This window comes from Emydura macquarii, unplaced genomic scaffold (genome assembly GCF_026122565.2).
Source record: "Emydura macquarii macquarii isolate MOO-44397 ecotype Brisbane River unplaced genomic scaffold, CSIRO-AGI_Emac_v2 contig_1146, whole genome shotgun sequence".
Classification (NCBI taxonomy): Eukaryota; Metazoa; Chordata; order Testudines; family Chelidae; genus Emydura; species Emydura macquarii.
Genome location: NW_027131283.1, coordinates 758,536 through 785,548, shown reverse-complemented (window position 1 = coordinate 785,548; position 27,013 = coordinate 758,536). Strand labels below are relative to the sequence as shown.

At 36.2% G+C, this 27,013-nt stretch overlaps 1 protein-coding gene across 2 annotated transcripts in view; it reads left to right on the top strand.

Moving 5' to 3' along the window:
* The window catches only part of ASCC3 (activating signal cointegrator 1 complex subunit 3), a 479,889-nt gene that overhangs the window by 215,003 nt on the left and 237,873 nt on the right, over nt 1-27,013 (top strand). For both annotated transcript variants that reach the window (XM_067546516.1, XM_067546517.1), the window contains 2 exons: nt 6,672-6,848; nt 12,631-12,702. In XM_067546516.1, coding sequence (XP_067402617.1) covers nt 6,672-6,848; nt 12,631-12,702 — 249 coding nt within the window. The remainder of the gene's footprint in view (nt 1-6,671; nt 6,849-12,630; nt 12,703-27,013) is intronic.

Below are 27,013 nucleotides of genomic sequence, written 5' to 3'. Positions count from 1 at the left end.
CATGACAAGGAGGCATGTGACTAAATCAGGCATTGTGTGGATAAGAGAGAAGCCTGTACAGTCAAAGGGGAGAGAGGAAATCTTCAGTTAAGAAGTCCTGGAAATTGAGAGACTCGAGGGAGCAGGAGGTGCATGAGATATTCTACAGAGTGACTCTTCTTGGCTTCTAGACAGAGGGCTGGGGATGCAAGTCTGCAGGGAACAGCAGCTAACTAGGAAGGCTGTAGTGTGGAGATCAAATCTGCTAGAGGAAAGCAGCAGGGACAAGATTAAGAACCCTGCATAAAGAGTTGTGAACTGGCTTGAAAGACTGGGTGGCTGTTCTTTTTTCCTTTTAAACCTCATTAATAAACCTAGACCCCAAGCAGAGGGTGTTACTCAATGCATGAAAGTCTGTCAAAGTTACTAAGGTGGCTAAGAAGAGGAAACCAAGGTAGTAGGTGGTGCTACAGGCCTGAAACACCACTTATTCTGATGATTTTATTTGTGACCTCTAATAAAGGGTTAAGTTTGAGTTCTCCCTGTGCATATCTGTGAGTCTCTGTCCTTGGTGCTTTATAGTGTTCTATGAGAACCAATAGTTAGCTAATATTACTATATCCCTGTGTTATTCAGTGGATCATGTTCACAGCTTAATCATCCAAGTCCAAATTGTGGTCACAGCACCCTCTTTAACACACCACTTTATAAGTATACTTTGACCACTTGACAGCTATTTCTCCTTATGTATGTATGTATTTTTGATGATCAGTTACTGTTTTTGTTGTAACCATCTCTACACAGGTTTGCACGTTTGTGTTCTCTTTGCATTAGGAATTTTTCTTCTTCATGTCCCCTAAGAGGCTTGTCCTTCTTGCTCTCTTTTCTCAAGAACATTTAATCCTTCCACATTAATGAAGACATCACACTTTCTTTGCTTTGTCTTTGTTTTTACGTAAGGCACCCTGTGATTGAGTCCTCTGCTCTCCTGATATTGAAGATACATTTGATGCTCTTTTGAATAGTACATAATCAGCAGAAAATCAGGCACTTTGTTCATCCTTCATGTATTTCAGAGAGACTAATTAGGTATCTAGTGTGAAACTTCCACTCTACAGCACCAATATCCTTATATTAAATCTGTCAGTTATTTTGAATTAAAGAACACTAGCAACATGGTAGTGGTTCAGACCACAATGATCCTGTTTTCAGTGGTTTACAACTTTTTAAAAAAGAAAACATTTTGGGATGAAATCTGTCATATTTCTGTGCCCAAAGCACTGGGGTTTTTTTGGTTTGGGAAATATGAAGGAAACCTTGTGAGTTACTATGGGGTTGGGAGTGTTTTTCAGTTGGTTGTGGTGATAGTGGGGGAACCAACACACAACCTCTTCTGCAGTTGAACATTCATATGGTGGTCATAACTTAAAAAATATAGTTTCAGTTTAAAATATCACACTTGGCATAGTTCAAAGAAAGAAATTTGTTTGAGAAATAAAATAGCTATTGAGTGAAAATACAGTATGCTGCATGCATGTTTTTTCTTACAGACTTAAATGCACACAAAATGAATTATCCAAATATACAGTGTACTTTGTGTAAACATACAAAATAAGTTGCCTAAACTGAACCATACGGTCAACAGAGGCCATTTTGGAGGAATGAATTAAAGTGCAATGAAAGCTTCTTGCTGTACACAAAATAATTGTTTTTAATATGTTCTTTATGCTTAATTTGTCTTTTAGCATACTTTTCATATCAATTCAAAAAAATTTTGATTTCATACATTTGCAAGATAATTGTGTTCATAAAAAAAAGGACTCTTGTTTCTGGGGAGCTGGGAAGATATTCTGCTTGAAGGAAGTTTTTGCATGTGCGCGCATATAAAGTTTGTCTGTCTACACACACACAGTATTTTTCATAAACAACTTTATTTAAAAGGATTTAAGGTTGTCTATGTGACATCCCATGCAAACTCTAAAAAGCAAGGAAATACCAAGTTATGGGACATCTCTTCACTGACCCTTAATGCTCTCACAGTATATTTTTAATATTTTAATGTCAATGACAGTCTTCACATGGTTTCACAAAGAACTTTCTTCCTCCAACAAATAAGGAAACATGCTACAACCGACACATTAATCTTCTTCACACTATAATGCAAAATCCTGAGTGCAGCATCAGCTACATCATCAAAAAGTCAGGTCTCACATATGGCAAGTTAACTGTACTGCATATTATGTGTTTATTGGGGAATCATGAGACTGCGTAATGGTTACTTTCACTAGAAAATAGTAAAAATGGTAGAAGACAAAATAAAAACTTGGCAAAACACTGAATAGGGCATGTGCTATCTAACCAGATTTTGGTCCTGAGAGTTGGAGTAGAGTTTGTTAAAATGATGGCTGCAGATGAAGACAGTCACATGGGACATGTTGAAAGTTGTGGTGACAAGGCCACTGGTTAAAATTATTGAAGTTTTCAAGAAAGTATGAGACCAGGAAAAGCCTCCAGAACAATGGAAGAATGGCACTATGTTCAAAATACCAAAAGAAAGATGACCTAAGCAATCGTATTAACTGGAAAAGTGTTACATTCCTTTCAGTGATAGAAAAAGTCTTCTGCAGTATCATCTCATCTAGAATAAAGGAAGCAGTTGTAGCAAAGCTAAGAGAAGAGCAGTCTGATCTTAGAATAAAAACATCATGTGTGGATCAGATTTTCATACTGACTAATCATTGAAGAGAGCATCGAATAGCAAAAACCATTTACCATAAACTTGTAGACTTTCAGAAAGCATATGACGGCCTCCATCACAATTCACTCCAGAACATGCTGAAATGTTATAGTATACCAATAACACTAATTGTCATCAAGGTACAGCATACATAGTTCATGTAAACGCAGACGTGAGCAAATGGTTTAACGTAAATACTGCTATCAAATAAGGGTACATTCTTTCATTTTTCATGTTTGGTATTCCGAATGACTTCACTATTTAAAAAAAAAAAAAAAATCAGTCAGACATCACATGATATAACAGTACACTACAAAATTTAGATTTTTCTGACAATATAGCTCTTCTAAGTGAAAACTCAATCGTGATAACCCCAAAGAGGTGTCTCATGGCTTAAAACCTATCCAAGGAAGACTCTCTGAGCAGAGGAGCAGTTCGCACCACATTAAGGCTTGTATAGAACAAACTCAGCTCTGCATTCCAGGAACAAAGCACTGGCCAAACATCAACAAAGGACTTCAGTGACTCAGGACATGGAGGAAACCATACAAGGACATTGTTTGTCACCTCATCCTGAAGTGGGGTCAAGCCCAGAGGGAGCAGGAACATTTTAAAAAGGGGAGACATTTTGCTATTCTCTCTTGCTTCCACCTCTATCTACGAACACCACCAAGCAACAGAAGTGCTGACCCAGGGGGAGAGCCTGGCTGAAAGGAAGTCAGTCAGCCTGTGGTGAGAATCATCTGAGTTTGCATATTTGCTGAATGTGTTAAACTTAGTTTAGAATGTGTTTGGCTTTTTGTTTATTTTGACTAAACCTGACATGCTTTCCTCTGAATTATAATCACTTAAAATCCTTCTATAGTTTAATAAATTTGTTTGTTTATTTTACCTAAAACAGTGCATTTGGTTTAAGGTGTGTTAGAAATTCCATTTAAAGCGACAAGGCTGGTGCATATCAATTTCTTTCTTAAATTGACGAACATATGAGCTTGCAGTGTTCCGTGGGCAGTACTGAGCATTGTAAGATGGAGGTTCCTAGGCTCGCATCTAGGACTGGGGATATTCGCTGGGGTCATACCATTGCACAATCCCATGTATAGCTGGCTAGAGACACTCACTTACTGAGTTGGAGGGCAAGGTATTTGCTGGTCGCTGTGTGAGAGCTATCCAGGAGTGGGAGTTCACAAAACAAAGCAGAGTAAGACGGGCCCCAGGAGTGGGAGATTGGGGTGACACAACAATTCACTAGTCCAGATTGCACTGAAGGAACGTCACACTGAATTCTGAGACACTCCCTCTCACCAGGTTTCAGAGTCTGGGCTCCAGTCCAAGCCTGAACATCTACACTATTTTTTAAAAACCTTTCAGATCTTTTTTTTTCTGTATAGATTTACCTAACTTTTGCCTTAGCAAATGTGCCATTGGGCAGCTGGAGGAAGACCTAAAAGGTACCAACTGAAAAAATCCATCTATCAAATGGTACTTAAGGTATGTCTACACTACAGTGGATACAGCAGCACAGCTATGACTCTGCCGCTGTGCCACTGTTGCCATAGTGTCGATTCTTCCTACATTGACAGAAGAAGAGGTTTTTCCATCAATGTATTTAGTCCACCTCTCCAAGAAGTGCTAGCTAGGTCAATGGAAGAATTCTTCTTTTGACCAGTGTGGATTAGGTCAACCTAACTAGATTGCACAGGGTGTCAAATCTCCCCCCTCCCTCGCCCTGACTGATGTAGCTAGACCAATCAAATTTTTAGATATAGCCAGGCCATAGATAAGGAAAGCTTTTGGGATTTAGAACAGCAAGGACATGCAAAGAGAGGGCCAGCATAGACAGGGCATGAACAAGGCTCTATCATCCCTAAGTGACATCTGGAAGTGCAGAAAGTATCAGATTCTGTCAGAAAAAATGGCAGCGTTGACAAAAGAGATAGAGAAGGAAAGGTGTGAAGTTCAGTTTTGAAAAGAGAGAGAATTTCAAATGGAAACTGGACATCCAAAAATAGATGACAGAGGTACATTCAGATGAAAGATTGGAAGTGCAGAGATATTATTACTGTTTAACAATTATTTAGCTACACAGAAGTGTGCTATGTGCTTTAGAGATATGCAAATAACAAGAGGCATGTCTTGAAGAGTTTATCTCCTATGTTTAATTACAACATATTACATGATGATTGATAGCAAACAAGTTGTAATGAGAGGATGCCAATAATGTTAGCATTGTATTTGCTAAGTACATATCTTTTTGGTTCTGATTTAGGAACACAGGAATTACCATACTTAAGCAAAACCTATACATATACCAATATATTCTGTTTCTGATAGTTTCAGAACCAGGTACTTCAGAGGAAGATGTAAGAACCCAGCAGTAGGCAGATGTGGGATAATCTGCCCCATATATAGGTCTCATTCTAGGCTCTAACAGTTATATCCATATAAGTATCCTATTTGAATCCTGTTAAGTTATTGTATTCAATGATTTCCTTTGGCAACAAGGTCTACATTTTAATCACATGTTGTGTGAAGAAGTATTTTCTTTTATTGGTTTTGAATTTGCCACCTTTCAATTGAATTGAATGTACCTTTATTCTTCTGTGAAGATTCCGAACTTCCGTTCTGTCAGCCTTCTCTGTTTCAGTCTTCATTTTATACACTTTTATCATGTTCCAGTCTTAGCTGCCTTCTTTCTATTTATTAATATACTACTTTTTTAAAAATTCAGCTTAATGTCTTAAATATGTTTTTTATTGTGAGGAGACTGGAGGGTAGAGGAAATTAGCTGGAATGTGACAACAAGAATGTGAAAAGATGAAGGGGCAGGAGGGATGAGGTGAGGAAGATGATGGAGAATACTGAAAATTCCCTCCCACTCTGGTTTCTCAAAGGCCAAATTCTCTAATTCACTCTCCCATGAGAGAAACTTTAATATGCCTTCTCTTTGAAAAATGGAAGTTGTTGTGTGTCTGCTGCATAGAACCCCTGGCAAATTTGTCTTAATTTGCCATGGAAGGCAGAATCAGAGATTTCTCTTTAGCTTAGATTTCCTAAACAAAATAATGCATGTAATTGTATTTTTCTGCATCAGTTTTACTCTTCTTACAAAAATCATAGAGGGGAGAAAAATCAATGTGTATATATATAAAAAAAAAATCATAATGTAAAGAAGATGATACAAATTACCCTATTAAAAAGTGATTATTTTACAATGATTTGCTACTTTAAAGATTGTTTTGAGTTTTATGCAAACTAAACTAGAATAGTAAGAAAAATAAATTATATTTGGTTTCTGCCTACAAGTACAGGTAATATACAAACTCTTATGTGAAAAGAAGTATTTCGTGCAACAAAAACTTGTGTGAGAGCGTATCCGATCAAAACATTTCATATGTAATGTCGTTGCATTAAAAAGTGGTTATATAGTCACAAGTAGACTTTTTTTCCTAATAGAGACTGACTATCAGTACAGAGGACTGACAACAATGTTAGAAATGAATTAGACGTTTAAATGGTATAGTTAGGTTATCTTGGTATTGTCTTCAGGTTCATAAACTTCACATTTGTGGTCTGAATTAGAGTGAGGGAGCCTAATTATAGCCTCTCAGCTAGACCCTGCAATTGACCTTTTAAAGGTGGCTGTTGCTATAGATACAACTTCTCTATGGCAGTAAAAAAATAATTTATTTGGGTAAAGTCAAATGTTTTACAGTGAATAGGAATTAGAATGTTTTAATGGAGATGAGATGTGGTTTTCTAGTATGTAGAATAGAGGACAGGAACCACCAGCCTGTGTCCTGTTCTCCTCCTTTATGTTTAAACTATAAATTGTTTGTATCACACTATTGTCTACATTTATTTGATAAAGTAAATTTTAATCCTATTCTGTTTCTTACTTATAAAACTCAGATTACTTACTCATATCTAATTCATTTCTTTAATTTTTTGATAGGTTGAATCTACACAGAGCATGATCAGGATTTTGGGCCTTTCAGCTACGTTACCCAATTACCTTGATGTTGCCACATTTCTACATGTTAATCCCTACATTGGACTATTCTACTTTGATGGTCGTTTTCGACCTGTACCTCTTGGGCAGTCATTTATAGGAATTAAGACAACAAATAAGGTAAACAACAGGATATTTAGGAAGATTTTTTTTTGGACATTCATCCACAGTTATGGATTCCAACATGTGTGTTTATAAATGTCTTCCTACACATCTGGGGCAGTGGTTGGATACTCCGGATTATATTACTCTCTCGTGCAGGAGCCCCAGGCCTCATAAGTAGATCTCTTCACAAACACATGGGCTCAGAAGTTCTTTTCAGGATAATAGCATCTTGCATCACTTAGACTAGAATTTGTCATTTTCTCTGTGGTTAAACAACATTTATCTCCTTTGCACTCTCCCCATTAAGCAAAGTGTTTAATAACAAAGCTCTGTCCTGATTAAGCACCAGTTATTGCCATCAGTTGATGAGTTTCTTTACCGAAGTCTTGTCGTGAAGTGTGTTTTAAAAGCAAATTGTTCTGTCCAGTTCTCTCATTTCAGACCCTATCTTTGTTGGAAACTATGGAATTTGGTTTGTTTTGCTGTTAGGATACACAGGAAGTAACAGCTCTCAACTTGGTGAAAGTACTCAAGCAGTTTGGACATAAAGGCTAAAAATATAGTTTGATGTACTGAATGACCCCAAGTGGCATATGAGTTGTTAATCAAAATCTGTCATAGGACAAGCTATCAGCTTTGATACATGCAGTTTTGATAGCGAGACACATGAAAGTAGTTTTTAACCCAGTCTTCAATATTCTTTTCCAAAATAGAAAATATAACCAAAGGCATTCAGATCACATAAAACTAACTATATTTGAATTAAAATTCATTACTACATATTAAATTGGTGTAAGATAATATACTAGACACTTAAAACAAATACTAATTCTGCGGTTAAATACAGAGAACTAATTCAAATATCTTTCACTGAATTAGCTTGAAAATAATTCCCCTATGTTTTACTGTCTGATTTCTAAAACAAAGTAAGATAGGAAAACATTTTGTAGCCCAACTTATCATACTACCTTAGAATATCCGTCTATACTGTAGGTAGCCCATTTTAAAAAAATTGTTTTCAATCAAAAGTTAGTTTCAGGCCTCCATCAATAATACAGTATTTTTTAAAAACAGTGAAAAATGACTTTCTCATTAGGTTCTTTAAATAATTCACTCTATCCACAATGCAGAAAAAAAAGGTATCTTAAAACCGTCGGGGAGCCATTTCAAGTCTGTACACACAAGGATAGCTTACCATATGGCATTTATTATGATGTGCATATTTTAACCTTCATTAATTGTTTCAAGCACCTTCAATAATATTTACTGTTGCCTTTCTTTAATCATTCCTTAATACTTCATCTGAAGTTTAGTTTATTCCTACTGCATCATTAGAAAAAGGCAAAGCTGTAATTTTCTAATAGCAACTTTAGAATAAGCTTTATGACTTTAAAATGAAAGGAGACAACTATATCAAGTACTTTATCAAGTACAGATGAATGTCCATGAAAAAACTAGTTTCCCAAAAAACCCAAAATCTAACAAGGAAGTTAAATTATCAATAAACACCCCTTCTCAGGAAGAAGAAGAAGAAAAAAAGATAGGTTGATGAGATACTTCCATTAATACCACAGGCCAAGAACACATCCTAGTATTGGCTTAGAAAAATGTCATCAGAGATCAGAGATAGAAAAATGTTGTGGAGTCAGTTGAATGTGCCTTATAGCTACTGGCATCTTCAATGAATAATGCAGAGTATTGAATCTCCATGTTAGAAGATATCTTCCAGGATGATATAGGAACTGAAACTGCCTAAACAGAGTATCAAACCTCATAGAATCAGGTCTCTGTCTATGCTTTCCCAACCCACCCATGATCAGGAAGACAGCACGGAAGTGCTTGTGGGGCCAGCAAGCAACTCCGACTGGGTACATGTCACCTCAGGACAGAATGCAGAGATAGTTTCTTGACATCATAAATGACTGCATCTTGGAGCAGATAGTCCTGGAAACCCACAAGGGGAGAGACCATTCTTGATTTAGTCCTAAGTGGAGGCAGAGCACATGATTTGGTCCAAGAGGTGAATATAGCTGAACCGCTTCGTAAAGAAACAATAATATAATCAAATTTAACTTCCTTGTTGGAGGGAGACAACACCAGAGAAACCCAGCACAGCAGCATTTAACATCACAAAGGAGAAATATGCAAAAATGAGGTAACTAGTTAAATGAAAATTAAAAGGTACAGTCAGAAAAGTGAAATCCCTGCAAGCTGCATGGAAACTTCTTAAAAACACCATAATTACAGGCTCAATTTAAATGTATACCCAAATTAAAAACATAGTAAAAGGACCAAAACACTGCTACCATGGCTAAACAACAGAATAAAAAAAGCGGTTAGAGGCAGAAATGCATCCTTTAAAAATTGGATGTTAATTCCTACTGAGGAAAATGGAAAGGAGCATAAACTCTGGCAAGTCAAGTGTAAAAGTGTAATTAGGCAGGCCAAAAAAGAATTTGAAGAACAGCTAGCCGAAGACTCATAAACTAACAGCAAAATCTTTAAGTACATCAGAAGCAGGAAGCCTGCGAAACAATGAGTGGGCTGATCAAGGTGCTAAAGGAAGATAAGGCCGTTGTAGAGAAGCTAAATTAATTCTTTGCATCAGTATTCAATACAGAGGATGTGAGGGAGATTCCCACACCTGAGCCATTCTTTTTAGGTAATAAATCTGAGCAACTGTCCCAGATTGAGATGTTAATAGAGGAGGTTTTGGAACAAATTGATAAATTAAACAGTAATAAGTCACGAGCACCAAATAGTATTCACTCAAGAGTTCTGAAGGAACTCAAATGTGAAATTGCAGAACTACCAACTGTGGTATGTAACCTATCATTTAAATTAGCTTCTGTACCGAATGACTGGAGGATAGCTAACGTGACCCTAATTTAAAAAAAAAAGTGTCCAGAGGCGATCCTGGCAATTATAGACCAGTAAGCCTAACTTCAGTATTAGGCAAACTGGTTGATATTATAGTAAAGAATGGAATTATCAGACACATAGATGAGCACAGTTTGTTGGGGAAGAGTAAGCACAGCTTCTGTAGAGTGAAATGATGCCTCACCAATCTATTAGAATTCTTTGAGGGGGTCAACCAACATGTGGACAAGCGTGATCCAGTGGATATAGTGTATGTGGACTTTCAGAAAGCCTTTGACAAGGTCCATCCCCAAAGGATCTTAAGCAAAGTAAGCAGTCAGGCGAAAGAGAGAAGGTCCTCTCATGAATCAGGAACTGGGTAAAAGAAAGGAAACAGAGTAGGGAATAAATGGTTAGTTTTCGTAATGGAGAGAGGTAAATAGTGGTGTTCCCCTAAGGATCTGTCCTGGGACCATTGCTGTTCAACATATTCACAAATTATTTGGAAGAAGCGGGAAACAGTGAGTTGGCAAAATTTGCAGACAATACAAAATTATTCAAGATGGTTAAGTCCAAAGTAGACTGCAAAGAGTTACAGAGGAATTTTACTAAACTGGGTGTCTGGGTGACATAATGGTAGATGAAATTCAGTGTTGATAAATGCAAGTAATGCACATTGAAGACTGCAATCTCATCTATACATTGAAAATGATGAGATCTAAATTAGCTGTTAACAGTCAGGAAAGAAATCTTGAAGTCATTATGCATAGTTCTCTGAAAACATCCATTCAATGTGCAGTGACAGTCAAAAAAGCTAACAATGTTAGAAACCATTAGGAAAGGGATAGACAGAAAGATAATTCAGATACCATCAACCAGAGTTCTAGTGACCATATTTTCATGTGTGTTTTATAGAGCACTTATATAATGTTTATATAACTGTAAGAAAAATTCTTGTTAATTTAATTTCTCCTAATCCTAAATTGCTCAGCATTATCTGAGCTCAGCACTGCCATTACCATTCATTTATTCTTCCTTACCTTACCTTTTTGACCTGCTTCTCAAAATTTGTTCATTATACTCTTACTTCCTTTCCTTTCTTAGAATCAGCACACTCCTCAAAAAGTCTTTTCTTTTCCTTTTTATTAAGTAGTATTTAAAAGCTAAATTTGGAGAGTACAATAGAACTTCCCATTAGCGCTGACAATTTGAATTGAAATAGGAGGATGGGTCAGGTCATGTGTGATGTTCTGCTTAGAGGATTCAAATGCCATACTGTGCTTTATGCTTTTAACTTCATTTTATCTTTTAGAATTTTTTTTTTCTTCCCATACAGGGAAGACCTAGCACTTCATCATGAAATTAGTCTATAGGATATCAGATGTAATTTCTAAAATGTTAGTAATAACTACATGTCTGAAAGGAATATTATGTTGCAATGTTGCATTCTTTTTACTGCATCCGTGTGTTGCCAAATTTGGATGTATTTTTTCACCCCTGAAAAGTATTTTTTCCATTAAAGCTGTGTTTAACAATTCTTTCAACCATTCTGTATATACCAGAGAGAGCTTAACGTTCCATTTTCTGAATACTGCATGTTTTACCATTATTTCTTGATGGTTGCTGGAAGATTTAACTCATCCACCAAGTGTCTTTTTTCGCCACTCAAACAAAATGAGCTATGGACTGTGTTCTGACTTTTGAGTTCCCTTGTTTCATTTTGGTTTGTCACAACCTTCATGTTGTGTAAACTTTCTTTGAAAGTAAGCAATGATATTGAGAGAGTCAAACAAATATGTTCATGTTTATCTAAATTGCATAGATCTTCACTTTGCAGTGATTATAGTCAAATGCAGTACTCATGACCATGGCTTATGATTCTCTCCTGCAAGTGCTAATAAAATATGGACAAAGTTACTGGCATACTACGTTAAATGTTTTTAACTAAAGCCACATTTAGTCATTTTTTGTTTAATTTTGTAACCTATACTATTAATATTATGTGTGTACAAATGGAAACTCTATATCCTTTACCTTTCCATTATGTTTCCTGGACATAAATTAGGCTAATGTTTGTAGTAAGATTGATTATGGTTATTACCTTTTTGATAATAGCTAAGAAGCAGATATTGAACTTGTGCATTTCAAATATGAAACTGTCCTTAGTAAAGTAGAAGCAAGAAGATTATTTGAAACTAGTGGAGATCTTATATTAAAGGAACAAACCAACAAATTCTGAGTTCTGTTTCCTTTATGTGGAATGCTAAATTTAGAAGAATAGAACAATTTCACTAATTTCTCTGTGGCTAGCATTTGTAATGCAACCGATAAACTGAATAACAATGTTACTCTTTGTATTGTTGCCACAGCACTGTCTTCTCTCACTTGTATCATATCAACAATTTTAATTGTAAGTTCTTGGTATAGTGGTATTGATGAATAACAATGTGATGGATTAATGGAACTTTGTGTAAAAAGGGTCTGCTATTCTGCAAAATTGTTTCTATTTCCCATGACACTGTCTATACCTGTGGAGAATCCTTTTAATACTAGCTGGAATTATCTGAATGTATATGCTTCCATGGGGGAAATGAAAAACAATGACTTGGAAAGCTGATCTTATGTCTGTGAATGTTACTATATGGATAGGAAATAAATTTTGTTTTACTAGCAAATTATTAGATGTGGTTGATATTCAAATAATTTGATTTGATTTTAATGTGAATATGCTGGTAGGACTTCAGTATGAAGGAAAAAACCTAAGTTGTGTGTGTGTGTGTGTGTGTGTGTGTGTGTGTGTGTGATATTAGAAGTTAATGTTTGTTTCTAATAAATATTTGGATGGACTTCTTTTAATTAATTTAATATAAAGTATGTTTCAACTAGAATGAGAGTGCCTTTACTTTTAGTTGGTAATATGCCACTTTTTATTTTCCAGGTGCAGCAGATGAATAATATGGACGAAGTATGTTATGAAAATGTTTTGAAGCAAGTAACAGCTGGACACCAGGTATATTCATTTTTTATTGTTCTTCTTTTTTTTACTCAGAGTCTTCTTAGAAAAAAGTCTGAACAAGAATTTCTAGTCTGTATTTTAAAGAAATGCTTTATTTTCCTCTTCTGTGTACTAAGAGAATTAACTTAAAGGCTTAATTTTTTAGCTTTTCTGAGCAGTAAAAATAGTTTTATGAGAAATATTAGCATGCATGAAATTTACAGACTAAATATTAACTTTTAGCTAAAAAGGATAAGGCTGAAAATATTTAATATTTTGGTATAGCATTTTAAAAGAACTGATATAACTGTTAAGTGATTATAATTAGTTTTGAATGATAATGCATGGCAGGTCTGGTCTTCTTACCATTTATAATAAAAATAAAATAGAAGTTATGGAACTACATCATGAAATTGCTTCTGAAGAAGTTCCCCACACCAGCTGAATGACCTGTTTTTATTAGGGTCTGATCTATTGATCAATCAACCATTGACAGTCGGGGGATGTGTGAATATATTTGCTATCAATAGTGAACTCTCCTACCACTATTACAAGAACTCCATTTCTTTAACAGATATCACTTCTTCCTTTCCACTTAGCAGGTCACTAAACCATTCATTTCTTGTTTGTTTGTTTGTTTGCCGTTCATAGTTTGCTGTAAAGAGTCTGTTTTACCTGAGTGACAGTTCTAAAGTATAGCTTTAAATGTAACTAAATGCAGCTTTAGTGATTGGAATTTCTTTCAAGCTCTGGTCTACTTCCATCTCTCCTGTGTTTTTAAGAGGTGTGCTGTTTGTTTGAAATTAAAGTGTACATCACAGGGCAAGAATTCCATTGTTTAAAATGTTTGGTAGAGAATCTCCTATCTCTTGCTCTTCGGAGCATCCGATCTAAAAATCACAATTAGTCTTCCAGTTCAGTCTGTAATGGAGGTTTCTGAAGTGAGTTTTTTTATCTGAGACTGCTGTCAAGTCAAGAAGCAGTTTGAGGGGTTTATGATCCACATGTCTGAATTGTCTTTCACGTGTTTTATTTTCTACTTCTGGATCACCAGCTTATAGAGCTCATTTCCTCCTTGGTGCATCTAGGGCAAGTGACCATGGTTGATATGGTGCATGGCCAGTGCAACAATAAATGCTAGCAAGTACTCAATCCTTCCATAGTAACTACACTAAAAGATCTAGAGGTAAAAGAAATTTCAGTCCACTTCCCAAAAACATCTAAGAATAAACATGACATATACCACACTTTGGGAGGGATTTCCAAGTATGGTCTGTTTCTCAGAGGAAATATTTGGTCAGTACTAGAAGAAGTGGATGTTGAAATTAAGAGAGAAATTACCTCAAAAACAGTTTCTTAATCGTCAAGCTCCCATAATGACTCCTATTCTCCTTCTCCTGACAATGTGTTGTCAAGAAATGGTGCCATGCTACACGTGGCCTACGCATTTGAAAGATCACTTTCAGTCACAAAGAATGCGCACATAATCTCTTTGATACCATCAACATTCAAATAAAGGAGAGGTAGCCCAGTTTGTTGGTATGAGCAAAGGGTTTTATCTGATTCTTCCGCCAGTACTATTTGTAAATAGAAAACAAGCATGTTTATTAAGTGCCCTTGCAATAAAGTGAGTTTTATTTATCATCTGTCGCTTCTCACCTGGTTTGCTAGTATTGCCTCTGGCTATGGCTAGACCTAATAGTAGCAATCTCTTTAAATCAGTAAGATTTAAATATGTACAATTTCTGGTATTGCCTTAGAAAAATATATTTTGTTACAAAATAATTTTAAAAAATCCTTTTTTTGTGTGTGTGTGATTAGAGTAACTACAATAGATGTCAGAAATCCATCTCCAAAGACTATGGTGTAAGCACTAAAGCAGTTCAGTAAATACAGCATCACAAGCAGCTAAAAAGTTCACTTCTCAAGTGGCAGTCTTTGCCACACATGGTGGCAAGGCACAGGGCCAGAAGATGAATCATTGGCTATTGGCATTTGAGGCCTGCTGTATTTTCATCTTTGCTTCTCTCTCTCTCTCAACAACCCTTCTTCAGCCTCTTCAACTCCTTGGTTCTGCACAGCCCTCCAGTGTAGCTGCCTTTTCCAGTTTTCAGTGTCAGTGTTGAAAGTTTTCAAATCCTGCTTGCAAACACCCTTGAACCTGAGCCTAGGTCAACCCAGTGGCCACAGAGAATCCACAAGCTCTCCATAAAGAGGTCATTTGGAATGTGTCCATCATCCAGCTGGTGCAGATGACTGAGCCAACAAAGTCATTTGTGTTTAAGAATAGATTTTTTTGTTGTTGCAGTTTTCCTTTCTCTAATATTTCAGTATCAGAAACTTTGGTTTCTGACTTGATATGTAAAATACAGTGAAGACAGCAAGTGTGGAAGGTGGTTAGCTTTCTCTCATGCCTGCATGCTCAGAACGTGGCTCAGTGTCAGCTTCCTGTTAGCCCACATGTGCTTGGTCAGTTGAGTGACTGTGATGGCTCCTTTTTTGATGTGAGAATTAAGTTTGTCATCTAGAGATGGGTAAGTTGATCCAGATGGGACTTGTGCGTAACTTCTAGCATAATGCCAGCTATTAAAACTTGTGCTGTCAGTACATCTTGTGCCATAATCATTGTCTTCTTTAAACTGATGACTAGTCCAAATTCATCATAAGCTAACACAAAGCTATTGCAAAATTTCTGGAGTTCCTGTTCACTAAATGTGATGAGCACTGCCTCATTGATGAAAAAGGTTCTCTTGTCAACAGGTATTTAACCTTGCGTTTTGCTCTCAGATGTGCAATGTTAAAAAGTTTTCCGACTGATCTGTCAGTGATATCTCCATAAAGAAATTTGAGTGGAGCAATCTTTTTGACTAAAGGACCTGTTGCTTTCTTGATTCCATTTTACTACAAACTACAATAACCTTATAATATTATGGAGGAAATTCAAATAAAATTTAGTAAGCAGTGTAATCTCCTTGGGAGAAATCTATGTGTTTGTATAGTTTTGAGGTTCAGTATCAATAACAATATGACTATGGGTTTGCATTTTACTTTAAGGTCTATGCTATGGCTGAGAGAGGTCAAATGAAGTTATAGTCTTCTTAATGTAACAATTTCAATAGCTGACACAATCACTGAACTAAATTTCTGAACATTATATTTCAAACCAACAGGTCAATAAACAGTACATTTTCTGTCGCAGCAGAATTATTGTTTTCTGTGCTATTTAAATCTCCGTTTGGTACCACATCGAGGGATCAAGATTGTGGTTGGTAGTAACTATTCAAAGACACTGTAAGTTTGAGCGCTTACTTTAAAAGTTCAGTGTATGTACATTATATATAGGTTTTAACCAGTCTATGACAAAAATACTATTTGATACACAGAGCTTACTAGCCTTAAAATATCAGGATAAATATGGTTGGCTGTCATTTTCTACTTCAGAACATTTGCATATGCCTTTTCATGTCAGTGTGTTGAAAATCCGGAAGAGAAATTTAAATCCTGCATCCGTGTAAAGTTACAAGAAGTCAGTTTATGTATTTTAACTCAGTGATGCCCACGGTGTATCAGATGCAAGTAGCTTGGGGGACAGCTAAAAAAATAGTTGTAATTGAGAAGACAGTCTTACAGAAAACAGTACAATTCATATTTAAATTACTAACAAATCTTTATTTTTCTTTTTAATTTGAAGATTTAAAATGTGTTGTTTCTATATTAAGTTCTAAAGAGCACATAGGATTTACCATCCTGGAACAGGCTGATGGTCTGTCGTCTGTCTCTGACAATGCAGAATGCTTCAAAAGAAGCATAAACCCTGCCCATAACGCACCTGACTCTACAATAGAGCATTATAGCCTGAAGATGAAGGGATTTTTTTTAATGACTCTAGCAGATGATTGATGTGTTCTTTCTTTTATCCTAGCTAGTGTAACTGCAGATTCTATTCTCAGAACATGTAGTCTTTTTTTTAATTCTTACTACACTGTTTGCTTTCACACTATTATGCAGCAATGAGTGCTATACATTAATATGAAGCATGTTGTGTAAATTACTTTTTTTCCTACTACCAAGATAGCTTCTATAGTCACTTTCATCGTCAAATATTATATAAAAATGTAGACGTTAATGTGTCTCTGAATCTTCTGCCCCCATGTGGGAGGATGGATACAATCCTGAGAAGGAATTTTTTAATCCTTTGCCATAATTTTGAGATTAGCATTTGTTCTTCTGGAATTGTTACTGTGTGACACTTACTCCTTGTTTTACATATAAACTTTTTTGCATCCATGGTGGGCATAAGCCTGTTTCTTTAATATTACCTATTATGTTTTGCCATTCTATCTTCTTTTAGGTATCCCTCAAGCTACTTACTCCCTTGGAGTGTGAATTCTGTGCACATGGTATCTGCAAATTGTTTCCTCCGCTTTACATGTTAAATCCACTTCTTTGGAAATATCATAGAGGATTATTTCACCCAGCTAAGGTCGTGCTTTTTGGAATTTTTCTTTACATCCTTTGGGATGTCTGTATGCAATTTAGTAACTGGCTGAAAGCTTCTAGGTGAGGTTCTGCTGAGGTTGTGGCATGATTGACAGGAGAGGGGTATCTCATGTTAGTATCTACTATCACTACCGCAGAGGACCAAAAAACTGCATGGTCTGTGTCACACTGGAACAGAAGACACCATAGTGAGAACACTGCGTTAGAGAAGCAGAAGTAGAGGGAAATAAGTATAGTTTTTTTAAAATCCAGGACAGAAGTTAATTCTTCCCTCCTGTGGTTATCAAGTTTCCTCAGCATGCTCTTGTAAGGATCTGTATAAAAAATGTTGCTAGTTGGAAAGTCTTAATAAATAATATCCATAGGATATCCTTTTATCTGCTCTTCTGTTTACTTTTTTTCAGAGAGTTCTAACATTGTACAAAGGCATAATTTACTCATGCAGAAATCATGTTGGTTTGTTCCTATCACGTTATTATAATATGGATTCCAGTGTGATATGCAGCTGAAGTTGTATGTTCGTGTGTTTAATGGATGTAATGTGCAGTTTCATTTTTAAAGAGTAAGGACAGCAGGAGGTAGTTGTAGTCTACACAGGCATGTGTTATGACAGATGGACAAAATCTTTTCATGTTGATTTTTCAGCAGTCATACTCTGCAAGACTTCAAGCTCTTCCTGGCTACTGGGAAATTACAAGTTGGCGATTCAGCCTTTAATTTTGATCCATCTGCTCAAACTAATGAGATGTCTCATTTATAGACTTCACTTTGAATTGCAAAGTGTAAGTGGAACTATGTAATTCCTCTTAGTGAACCCTCTCCTCCTGTGTTACTTGTGGAAAAGGATCATAATGGATGACTTAGCCCTACTGCGTTTTGTTCTTGTTATGGAAACTTTCTCACAGTTACTAAGAAAACAGAGATAAGAAAATGGCTCAAAGGTTGCAATGTGCTTTCTAAATTAAGCTGCTCTTTCTGTAGTGTTTACTAAAGATGTAGATGTCCATCAAAAGATTTCATTATCAAAATCCCCTTTTAGGACTTCAAATGAAAACTCATGAAGCCATTAAAATTGAAATATAATAAAGATTTTCTGAAAACTTTGATATGTGCTTAGCATCAGCTGTTCCTCATACACACACTGAACTTACTGTGTTACCATTTTTGTATTGTTCTTCCTATACCTACCTGTTGGTTAGATCTTCATGACTGATTTTCTTTGATTTTGATAAATGATTGATTCTTTTAAGAAAAACATTTGATAAATACACAGTGATGGTCAGAGAAGAGGCTGTAACAGCAGAGAGGGAAATTGCAGTCCTACTATCACTGATTACCTTTTTAGCCAGTGTTGGTGGGATTTGGTGAGAATGGCAAGCAGTTGCTTTATTCCCAAAATGTTAGCCAGGCACAAGTAATCCTAAAATTGGATGAAGTAATTGAATTCAACTACTATGTTAATATGTGTTATAACTGAACTGAGAAACCACATGCATTTGTTTTTTCTAGTTTACTTCTGACAACACAAACTCTACTTTTCTTATCTTTACAACTTGACAAATCTTTCAAAACAGGTTTTATGTTTCTCAGTATTTCATTCAGAAGCTTTGAGTTTCTGTACACTTTACTTACATCTTCTAGAAGAAATTCTGCACACCACCAATCAGCTGCCTTTGCAGAAACCTTTGAGCTGCTCAAGCCATCAAATTGGTTTTACCATACCTTCTCTGCTTCTCTTTGTCCTTCCCATTCCCAAGAGCAGATGGTTTTTGAAGTCCCCGCTTGATGGCATAGGAAGCCATTTCAGTGCTGCTGTTATAGACTTCTTAATGTATTAACAATAGACAAGAATAGACAAGGAGGTTACTTTCACTTTTCTTTTTTCTTTGTTTTCTGGGTAATCATTTTTCACTATAACTACATTTTCTGTTCCATAATGCCACAAAAAGTACACAGTTGCACAATAAACAGGACCAAATAAATAGGAGTAGGACTTGTGGTACCATGTCCTTAAATTTTGTACATATTTTGTCAATCTCTTTGTAGTTATTACATGGTTTTTGTTTTAATGAAGGTGTGCTGCTCCATCTCTATTCTCCCATAAATGATCTTTCTGAATCAATTTCTTCATGTGCAGATGATAGTGAAAAGATATATGGGGGGCGGGGGAGGAGGAAAGATGAGGGACAATCCATTTTTGGAGATACTGGCATTTTTAAGAAATCTTTTATTTTTTAAAAAAAAAAACTTTTATTCATAGTTTTACAGTGACAACTCAACATTTGGGTACAAGACAAATTTGAAGTTCATTTCATTCATGATTTATTTACAAGATGTAATGAATAGGACAGTTTTTGTGAACTTACACAGGAGATATGAGAACAGATGGAGAGTCTTATCAGGCTGTAAGAAATCCACAGGACTGTGGCAGATGTTGCAACTCCATGCAGTATTTTTGGGAAAACAGTATATTAATGAATGGTTTATATGAGCCAGGGATTGTATGCAACTCCAAAGGGGAAAGGTTGCCACAGCTTTTCCAGAAACTAAAAACAATGAGGGTGATTAAGGTGAATCACTCAGATTGTAAACACCTCCAGAAACATACCACCTCTTGGAAGGCTTGAATATACTGGTTCAAAGTGGATTTTCCAGAGACAATTGACAAAGAAAGGCTTTTAGCATAAATAGGCTGATTTTATACAGGCTCAGAGCCCTCTTTCTGATTCAGCTAATGGACAGAAATGTGTGTCCTAAGGGAGCCCCAACCTTTGTGGAAGGGTTGGAAAAACTTTGGTCTCCTAGGCCCTGTATGACTGATGGGTGACCTCTGGTAAGCTTTTAACATATGTATAGGAATGCTTCTTGTTTTTTGTATGTTTTCTCTATTGCATTTACCTTAAGAATAAATGTGCTTGCTTAGAAAGAGCTGAATGATAACTTGTAACTGCTGGTAATACAATATACTGTTCATAGCTTTTGAAGGGAAAGCCGGCCTTTAGGCAGACTGGCTTGCGGGGGGTATCTCAATGTAAGGTGAAGAACTGTGAAAGCCCCCAGTCAGAACGGAGTGGAACAAGGGTCCCTGCCCAGAGATAGATGATTGTTGGACACCTGACTGGTTACTCCTAGAGTGGAGCACAGAGGGAAGATACAGGTGCAGTTACCCTGAAACTGTGACAAACACATCTAGTGCAGTTAATTTGGAGAAAGATATGCTCTAACATGCTTCAGTAGATTGTTTTAGTAAAGATTTTATTCTCTCTCTCCTTTCACATAAAGAATCCTCATAGAGCATGGATGGTGCACAGGTTTACCATGCAACACAGCTGCAGAGTTAAAGTTGTTTGGGGCACCTTAAGTCTTCACTTCTTTGCTTATCAAATTGAAAAAAAATTAGAATCTTATATGCATACTTTATTACACATATACATTTTTCACATACTGACATGCATACAAAAAAATCATATACATACAAATGTATATCATAGAGAGTTTGTAGTCAATCTGTAGATAAGGCTGTAACCAGTTCTCCTTTAGAATCCTGATGTTTTGCTCCCTCTAAATGCTCACGAAAGGTCATTTCTGCTTCAAGTGTTATATGTGGTCATAGGAGACTTATTGGTCAAATTTGAAGTGAATGAGGTAAACCATTGGTGAAAGATAGAAAAAAGAAAAAATAGGTGTAAATCAACTTAGGGAACAATGCATTTTTGTCATGAGTTAAAGGAGGGGTAGTAGAAATGTTTATAGATGTTTGTATGTGTGTATATTTAACAGTTAAGAGAAGTTTCCAGTGAACTCAGCTGAACAATGACCATACAAGGCCAGAATATACGGCTGCTGTCAGAGAGAGTTCTCAAAAACTGTAACGTATTGTCTAGAGGTGAATGTTATTCCAGTCTTTATCTGCTAATAAAGCACTTAATTAAAAGAATGCATGGTCTACAATGTGTTTTAGAGCTAGAAGGAGCACTGAGAGTGGAGTTTTTGTCACTCCGTGAGATTGTGGAAGCCATATTTGTCTGTTAGGTTGCTACTTTAAATTGGTTTGCTGTCCTAATTAGTAAGGAAAAGAAGAGGTACAGCTCAATGAGATGAGAGGTTGTAAATCTCTTATCTGACATAGCTGAGTTTATTGGGTATTTTATAAAGTGAGAGCCTTATAAGAATAGGAGGAATGGATTATTTTGTATGTTTGTCTTAAAACCTGTAACATTTTGGATTCAAAGTTAGTTTCTGACCCAAACTAAGGAGAGCGAATAAATTAACAATGGAGGAGCAAGTGTTGCTATCTACAAGGGTCTGTTTTAAAGATCTTTCAGAATATTTCAAATACAGTTGTTTGTATTAAATGTGAGTATATTCATAATAAGAACTTTGTGATTTTTTTCCCCCCTCTGAATATGACTGAGAGATGTGTTAGGAACTAAATTCAGGATTTTAAATACAGTGGCCTTTGGTTTGACTCTGTATAATGCTTTCTTTCTTGCCTGTGCTTTAGCAAAGAGTTAAAGTAAGTTGCAGGAAAGGCAATGTAAAAGTAGTTGTATATAATTTGCCTGCAATAATCCCAATTACAAATGCTCCCCATGTGGCCTGACTTTCTTGCTTTAAGGGAAGATGGGCTTCTGTCATATGCTTTGCTCTCTTTTTTTTCTGCCCTCTTTCCGGCAGGTGGCGTGACAAAGTACGGTTCCCTTTAAGTCTCTCTATTAAAGCTGGTCAAAAAATTTTTGTCAGTCTTTAGACAGAAAATTGAGTTTTCAACTAAACAAAATCTTTTGCAAGAAGTGTTTGCTTTCCTAAAGAATTTTTTTTGTATGATTTTTTTTTTCCTTTTGTTGATTTTCAGTTGCCAAAACTCAGGGGTCGGGGGGAGAGATTTGGTTTTCAGCTTTTCAATTAAAAGTTGGAAGTTTCTGCCAAAAAACCCCAAAACATTTTCTGACTATCTCTATCTCTGTGTTGCACTGGACAAAGGTGAGAAAATGTGTGGCACAAATGGGCATGGAAGTAAGTGGACATTTACGGTCTGTGGGGAGTTGACTGGTCTTGGCAGTGTTGGCCAAATAGGGATTCAGTTGCTTGTTTCTCTGTCCTTAGCCGCCACTGTTTAATCCTTTGCCATGCTGACTGTTTCCTAGGTCCTAACCTGGGCTATCTGAAATCATGCCTTAATTGCTCTCTTCTCTTCCCACATCCTCCTCTCTTTTGAAAAACCTTTTAAGAAACATTTTGCCCCAGTTCCTGCCTAAAACCTTGTGAGTGTTTTTCATGCAGCTCTGAGGTTGCCGAGTCTGCTTCTCTTACATATTACAACTTTTCTCCCCAGGTCTGCTACCCATGGACACTGCTGCCCTTTCCTACAGTATAGAATTGCACTTAAAATTCAACTGAAGTGCTGTAATTTCTGATAGTGCAGTTTGTCCTCACTAATTCTGATGGCTAGTATAAAATTACACAGGATATCTATACGTAGCATCCACTGACAAGGTTACAATACTGATATATTATGGGTACCCATCTCACAGTTCACAGCATAGGTCCACAAAGAGGAGTTTTGGAGTGTCAACCCACAGGTGGAGAGGTGCTTTACGAATATCTATTTTAAATATGAATTGCAAAAATTAGTAATTTTCAATAAACCAGGAGAAGGTTTGGTTTTTTTGTTTTGTTTATTTGCTTGCATCCTAGGATTCTCACACAGTTTGTTCTACACTACTGAATTTTGGTGTTGAAGGCACCTGGGTATTCTTCTAACAGCTTATATTCACATCTAAAAAAGCTTGCCGTATTCCTTGTATTTGTTCAGGAGAAAGCTCACCATTGCCACACCCTGCAATGGATCACTCTGCACACTGAGTGCTACTGCAGACAAAATTGATGGTGTTGTAGCTATGTGCAATGTCTCCTCTACTACTGATTACTTTTTAGTTTTGAGCTACTGCAGTTTAGGTAATTTCATACATGTGAGTTTCTAAGATCCAGTGCGTGCAATCTTCAGACTTTAGAATTAAAAGAATAAAGAAAAGAGAAGAAAAAAGAATATTTTCATCCAGTCCCAATTCCACTTCATACACCACAAAACAGCCTCCTGATGCTAGCACTGCATATTCTGAACTCCCCGGTTAGAAATGTTCCTAATTATCAGGAAGAGTTTGGACTTTCAAACCCTTCCTCTTTCACCTTCACCCAGTTGTCCCACTGCTTTTATGAGTCACCTGTTTAGGCTGAAAAACTTGTGACGATATGAGAAGACGCCTCAAAGCAGTTCCTGCTTAGCACATCTGTATTCTTCAGTGTGCTTTTCAACTGACTGAAACCAGATGACTTGTTTGCAGGCTTTTAACTGCTGTTTTTGTGTTAGCAGGTGCCCAGCTCAACATGTATGTCTACTGAGAAATATGCTGTCTGCAGTGCTCTTTGGTGCTTCATAAATTCTCTCATCCTGGCAGTTGCAGTCATTTCTTCTCTACTGTTATTTGGGCCTTGCATTTTATAGGGCCATTCGTAGGGCTGTTTCTCTAATTGTTATCAGTGTTCACTCAGTCTAGTAATTTTCACTGTCTTTTTCCTGTTCCACTGTGCTTCTTAGCATTTTCTTTCTCTTCCACTGTTTCTCTTCAGAGTCTTTCAAACATTTCCAGTAAATTATTAAAATAATTCCTTACCAGAATTGACCCTCTTTGCCCAATAACTCTAGATGAGCACAATTAAGAGACTGACATTTTTAAAAACTAACTTGTTCTAGCTTTATATTTGAATAGTGATGATAAAGTAGAATTAAGATACTAGGGCAAGTGGGAACAGGAGAATATGGTATCTAGCAAACTCACTGTTAAGGTTACAGGGCTAGCTGCACCTTTGTTCCCCTCCTGATTGCTCTGAGTAACCCCCTCAGGTGTCATGCTTTCCTTCCTTTACCTCTCCGGGGATGGAATTCCACACTTTCCTCTCTCTTAGACTCAGCAGATCCAACTGTATTTGGCACTTGCATTTTTTCCCTTCCTTCTTGGAATCTGTGAACAATGGTGAATATAGTGACCAGTCAGCCTTCTTAAGTCACAGTATTGTTACAGTAGAAACAATGCATTTAGAGATAAAATATTAAAACAATAATCTGCAAGGAAGCCTATCTTTCGCAAAGGCTTACCATCCTCTGGGAAGCCTAAGTAGGCCTAAATTCTTCAGACACCCCAGCGGCAACCTGTGTGAGTGCCTCAACAATTACCTCCCTCTTAAGAGAAAAAGTTCCTTTAAATCCAGCCAAAGTTCCTTTGTTCTTGTTATTTTCTGTGCTTTGGCCCTGCTTGTCCAAACGATTTTGGTAGGCTCTGCTGGAGATTGAGGCAGACTCTTTAGAGCCAATGGCTCAGTCATTGTCCTGTAGTAACCTTCAAAGTTAGCATGTGGTGGTTACCTTAAACCATTGTTTCTTTCCTACTTGCTTTTACTTACAGCTTCCTATTAAACTAAATCGATATATCATAGGGTTACTGATTTTTTTGATTTAAAGCAGAAAACACTGATTAAACAACTCTCTAATTAAAAACAAATGCAGTGTTTATCCAAGAAAAAACACCAAAAATGGCTATTTGTATCTTGTCTACACAAAGCAGTAATGCTGACTATGGGAATGTGATTTCTAAAGCGCATTAAGGTGTTTGCACGTTAATTGGTGTCTGTGGACTCTACTGATGCACACTAAAAGTTCCCTGGTGTGCTTTAACATAGTGATGATTGAAACAGTATTATGATAAAGTGCATTAGGAAACATTGCAAAGAGATGACTCATTACAATGTATACAAAGATCTCCAATCCCTCCCTAATTTTTTAACATTACGTTAAACTCAAAAATTGCTAGAAATAAACCTCAAAATATGAAATTAATAAAATGAGAAAAACAGAAGCGGTATATATTTGTACAATAAACATCCTGGTCAACAAGACAATATACATAAATTATTGCAGAACAATATGATATCCATCATACTTTCATTGTTGCATATGTAAGGGCAGTATTAAGTAAAAAATAGAAACTGAAGGTTTATTGTGTATTAAAAACAGCACAAGGGAGAAAATCGGAACAGTAGGGAAAACTTAAAAATTTCTTGAAAATGAGGATGTAGGATTAACTGAGCAGTTGATGGTTGCAAAAAAATTGGGAAATATTTTTTTTAATTTTTGACTGATAACTCTATGGGAAGGGTCAAGTGCAATTGAATAACTGGGAGGAGACAGAGAGAACAGGTTTTAAACTGACTAAAGACACATTGGCAAACCTAGCCTTTTAAAATTATTTATTTGGAATTTTATGTGGAGAAGATGATGAATAGTTGAGCTCTGACACTTGGAATTGAAGGAGAGAGATTGTTCATCTGTTCATGTTTCTGATATTTTTGTTTGGACGCAGATATCATATGAGAACATTAATAGTAGAGACGAAATATGTTGGTGGGTTGGATGTGAAACTGGGTGCAAATAAATATCCACCAAAGCTTTCCATTGACTAGTTTATTGTTAAACTTGTTTTTCACTGCTGTGCATGCATTTTACAATGTTATGCTCTCTTGCTTGTTAAACATTACATTGACATTAATTTCAAAGGCTGGAAAAATAATACTTACCAAAATCAAGTAACTTCCATCGTTGTTGTATGTCTTTATTGGTAACAATTTATGGGGTAATATTTCCACCTTCTATTTCGTATTGCCGTAGTCATCATTCAAATGGATGAGGATGATCTAAAAGTGAGATACGACACAAAGAAGGGGATCAGAACATGGAGTAAGAATCTCCTTTTGCAGTAGATTGTTTTAGACACCTTCTTGGATCCCATTTTTACTGTCCATATGTACAAAATGAAGAAGCTGAAAACTCTCATGAACAGTAAACAGGTGCAACCACTGTAGAGTTCGTCAGAAATAAATTACTTCATTTTTCCCTGTTTTTTCCTAGTAGTGATGAAAATGTATGTGTACTTCACCCTGCATTTCACAATAGTAGGAGACACTTACAAACTTACTTTTATTTAATATGTAGGGATTGCACTTTGAATCTGACAATTTGTTTTTACATTATTGCTTTTATAAAAGTAATCTAAATTTGGGTTTCCTAATAAAAGATGTTGAGATTTTTATAGCAAAGCTGGAGGTTAGAGCACTGATACTTAACTTTACAGATTCCATGGAGGTTGGAGCTCTTGGGAAACTAAATGTCAATGGGACTTAGGTCCTTTTGTAAATCCCGTAATACACCTATGTATGTTTTAATGTGCCTAAATACCTTTTTAAATCTTGCCTTACATACCTAACGCTAATGAAATATCCTCTTTTCTGCCATTTGTAGATAGATAATAATGTTTTGTGTCAGTCTTTCATATACAATATGAAACTCAACATTCTTGGATCCGAATATCTTGAGAATCCACCCAGGACAGATCTTTCCCTAGCAGAGGGCATCATGTCTGCCACACTCTATCAAAAGCTTACATACATTATATATATAAAATTGTATTATTATAAGAGGGAGTACATCATTATGAATACATTTTACTGCAGAACAAATTATTCCAGTCAATATATTGGCTCATGATGTTGTGACTAGATAGGTCACTGTGGTATCTGAAGTCATCACTGAATCTCAAGCAAAACTGTGCAAGATATTGAAATGAGATTAACTGGAAGAAATGAGTCATTAGTTTAAATATTTTTTTTTTAAAATCACTAGGGCTGTTAATTGCAGTTAACTCAAGCGATTAATTTGAATTTTGAGTTAACTTGATAAAAAATTGTGATTAATTGCAGTTTGAATCACATTATT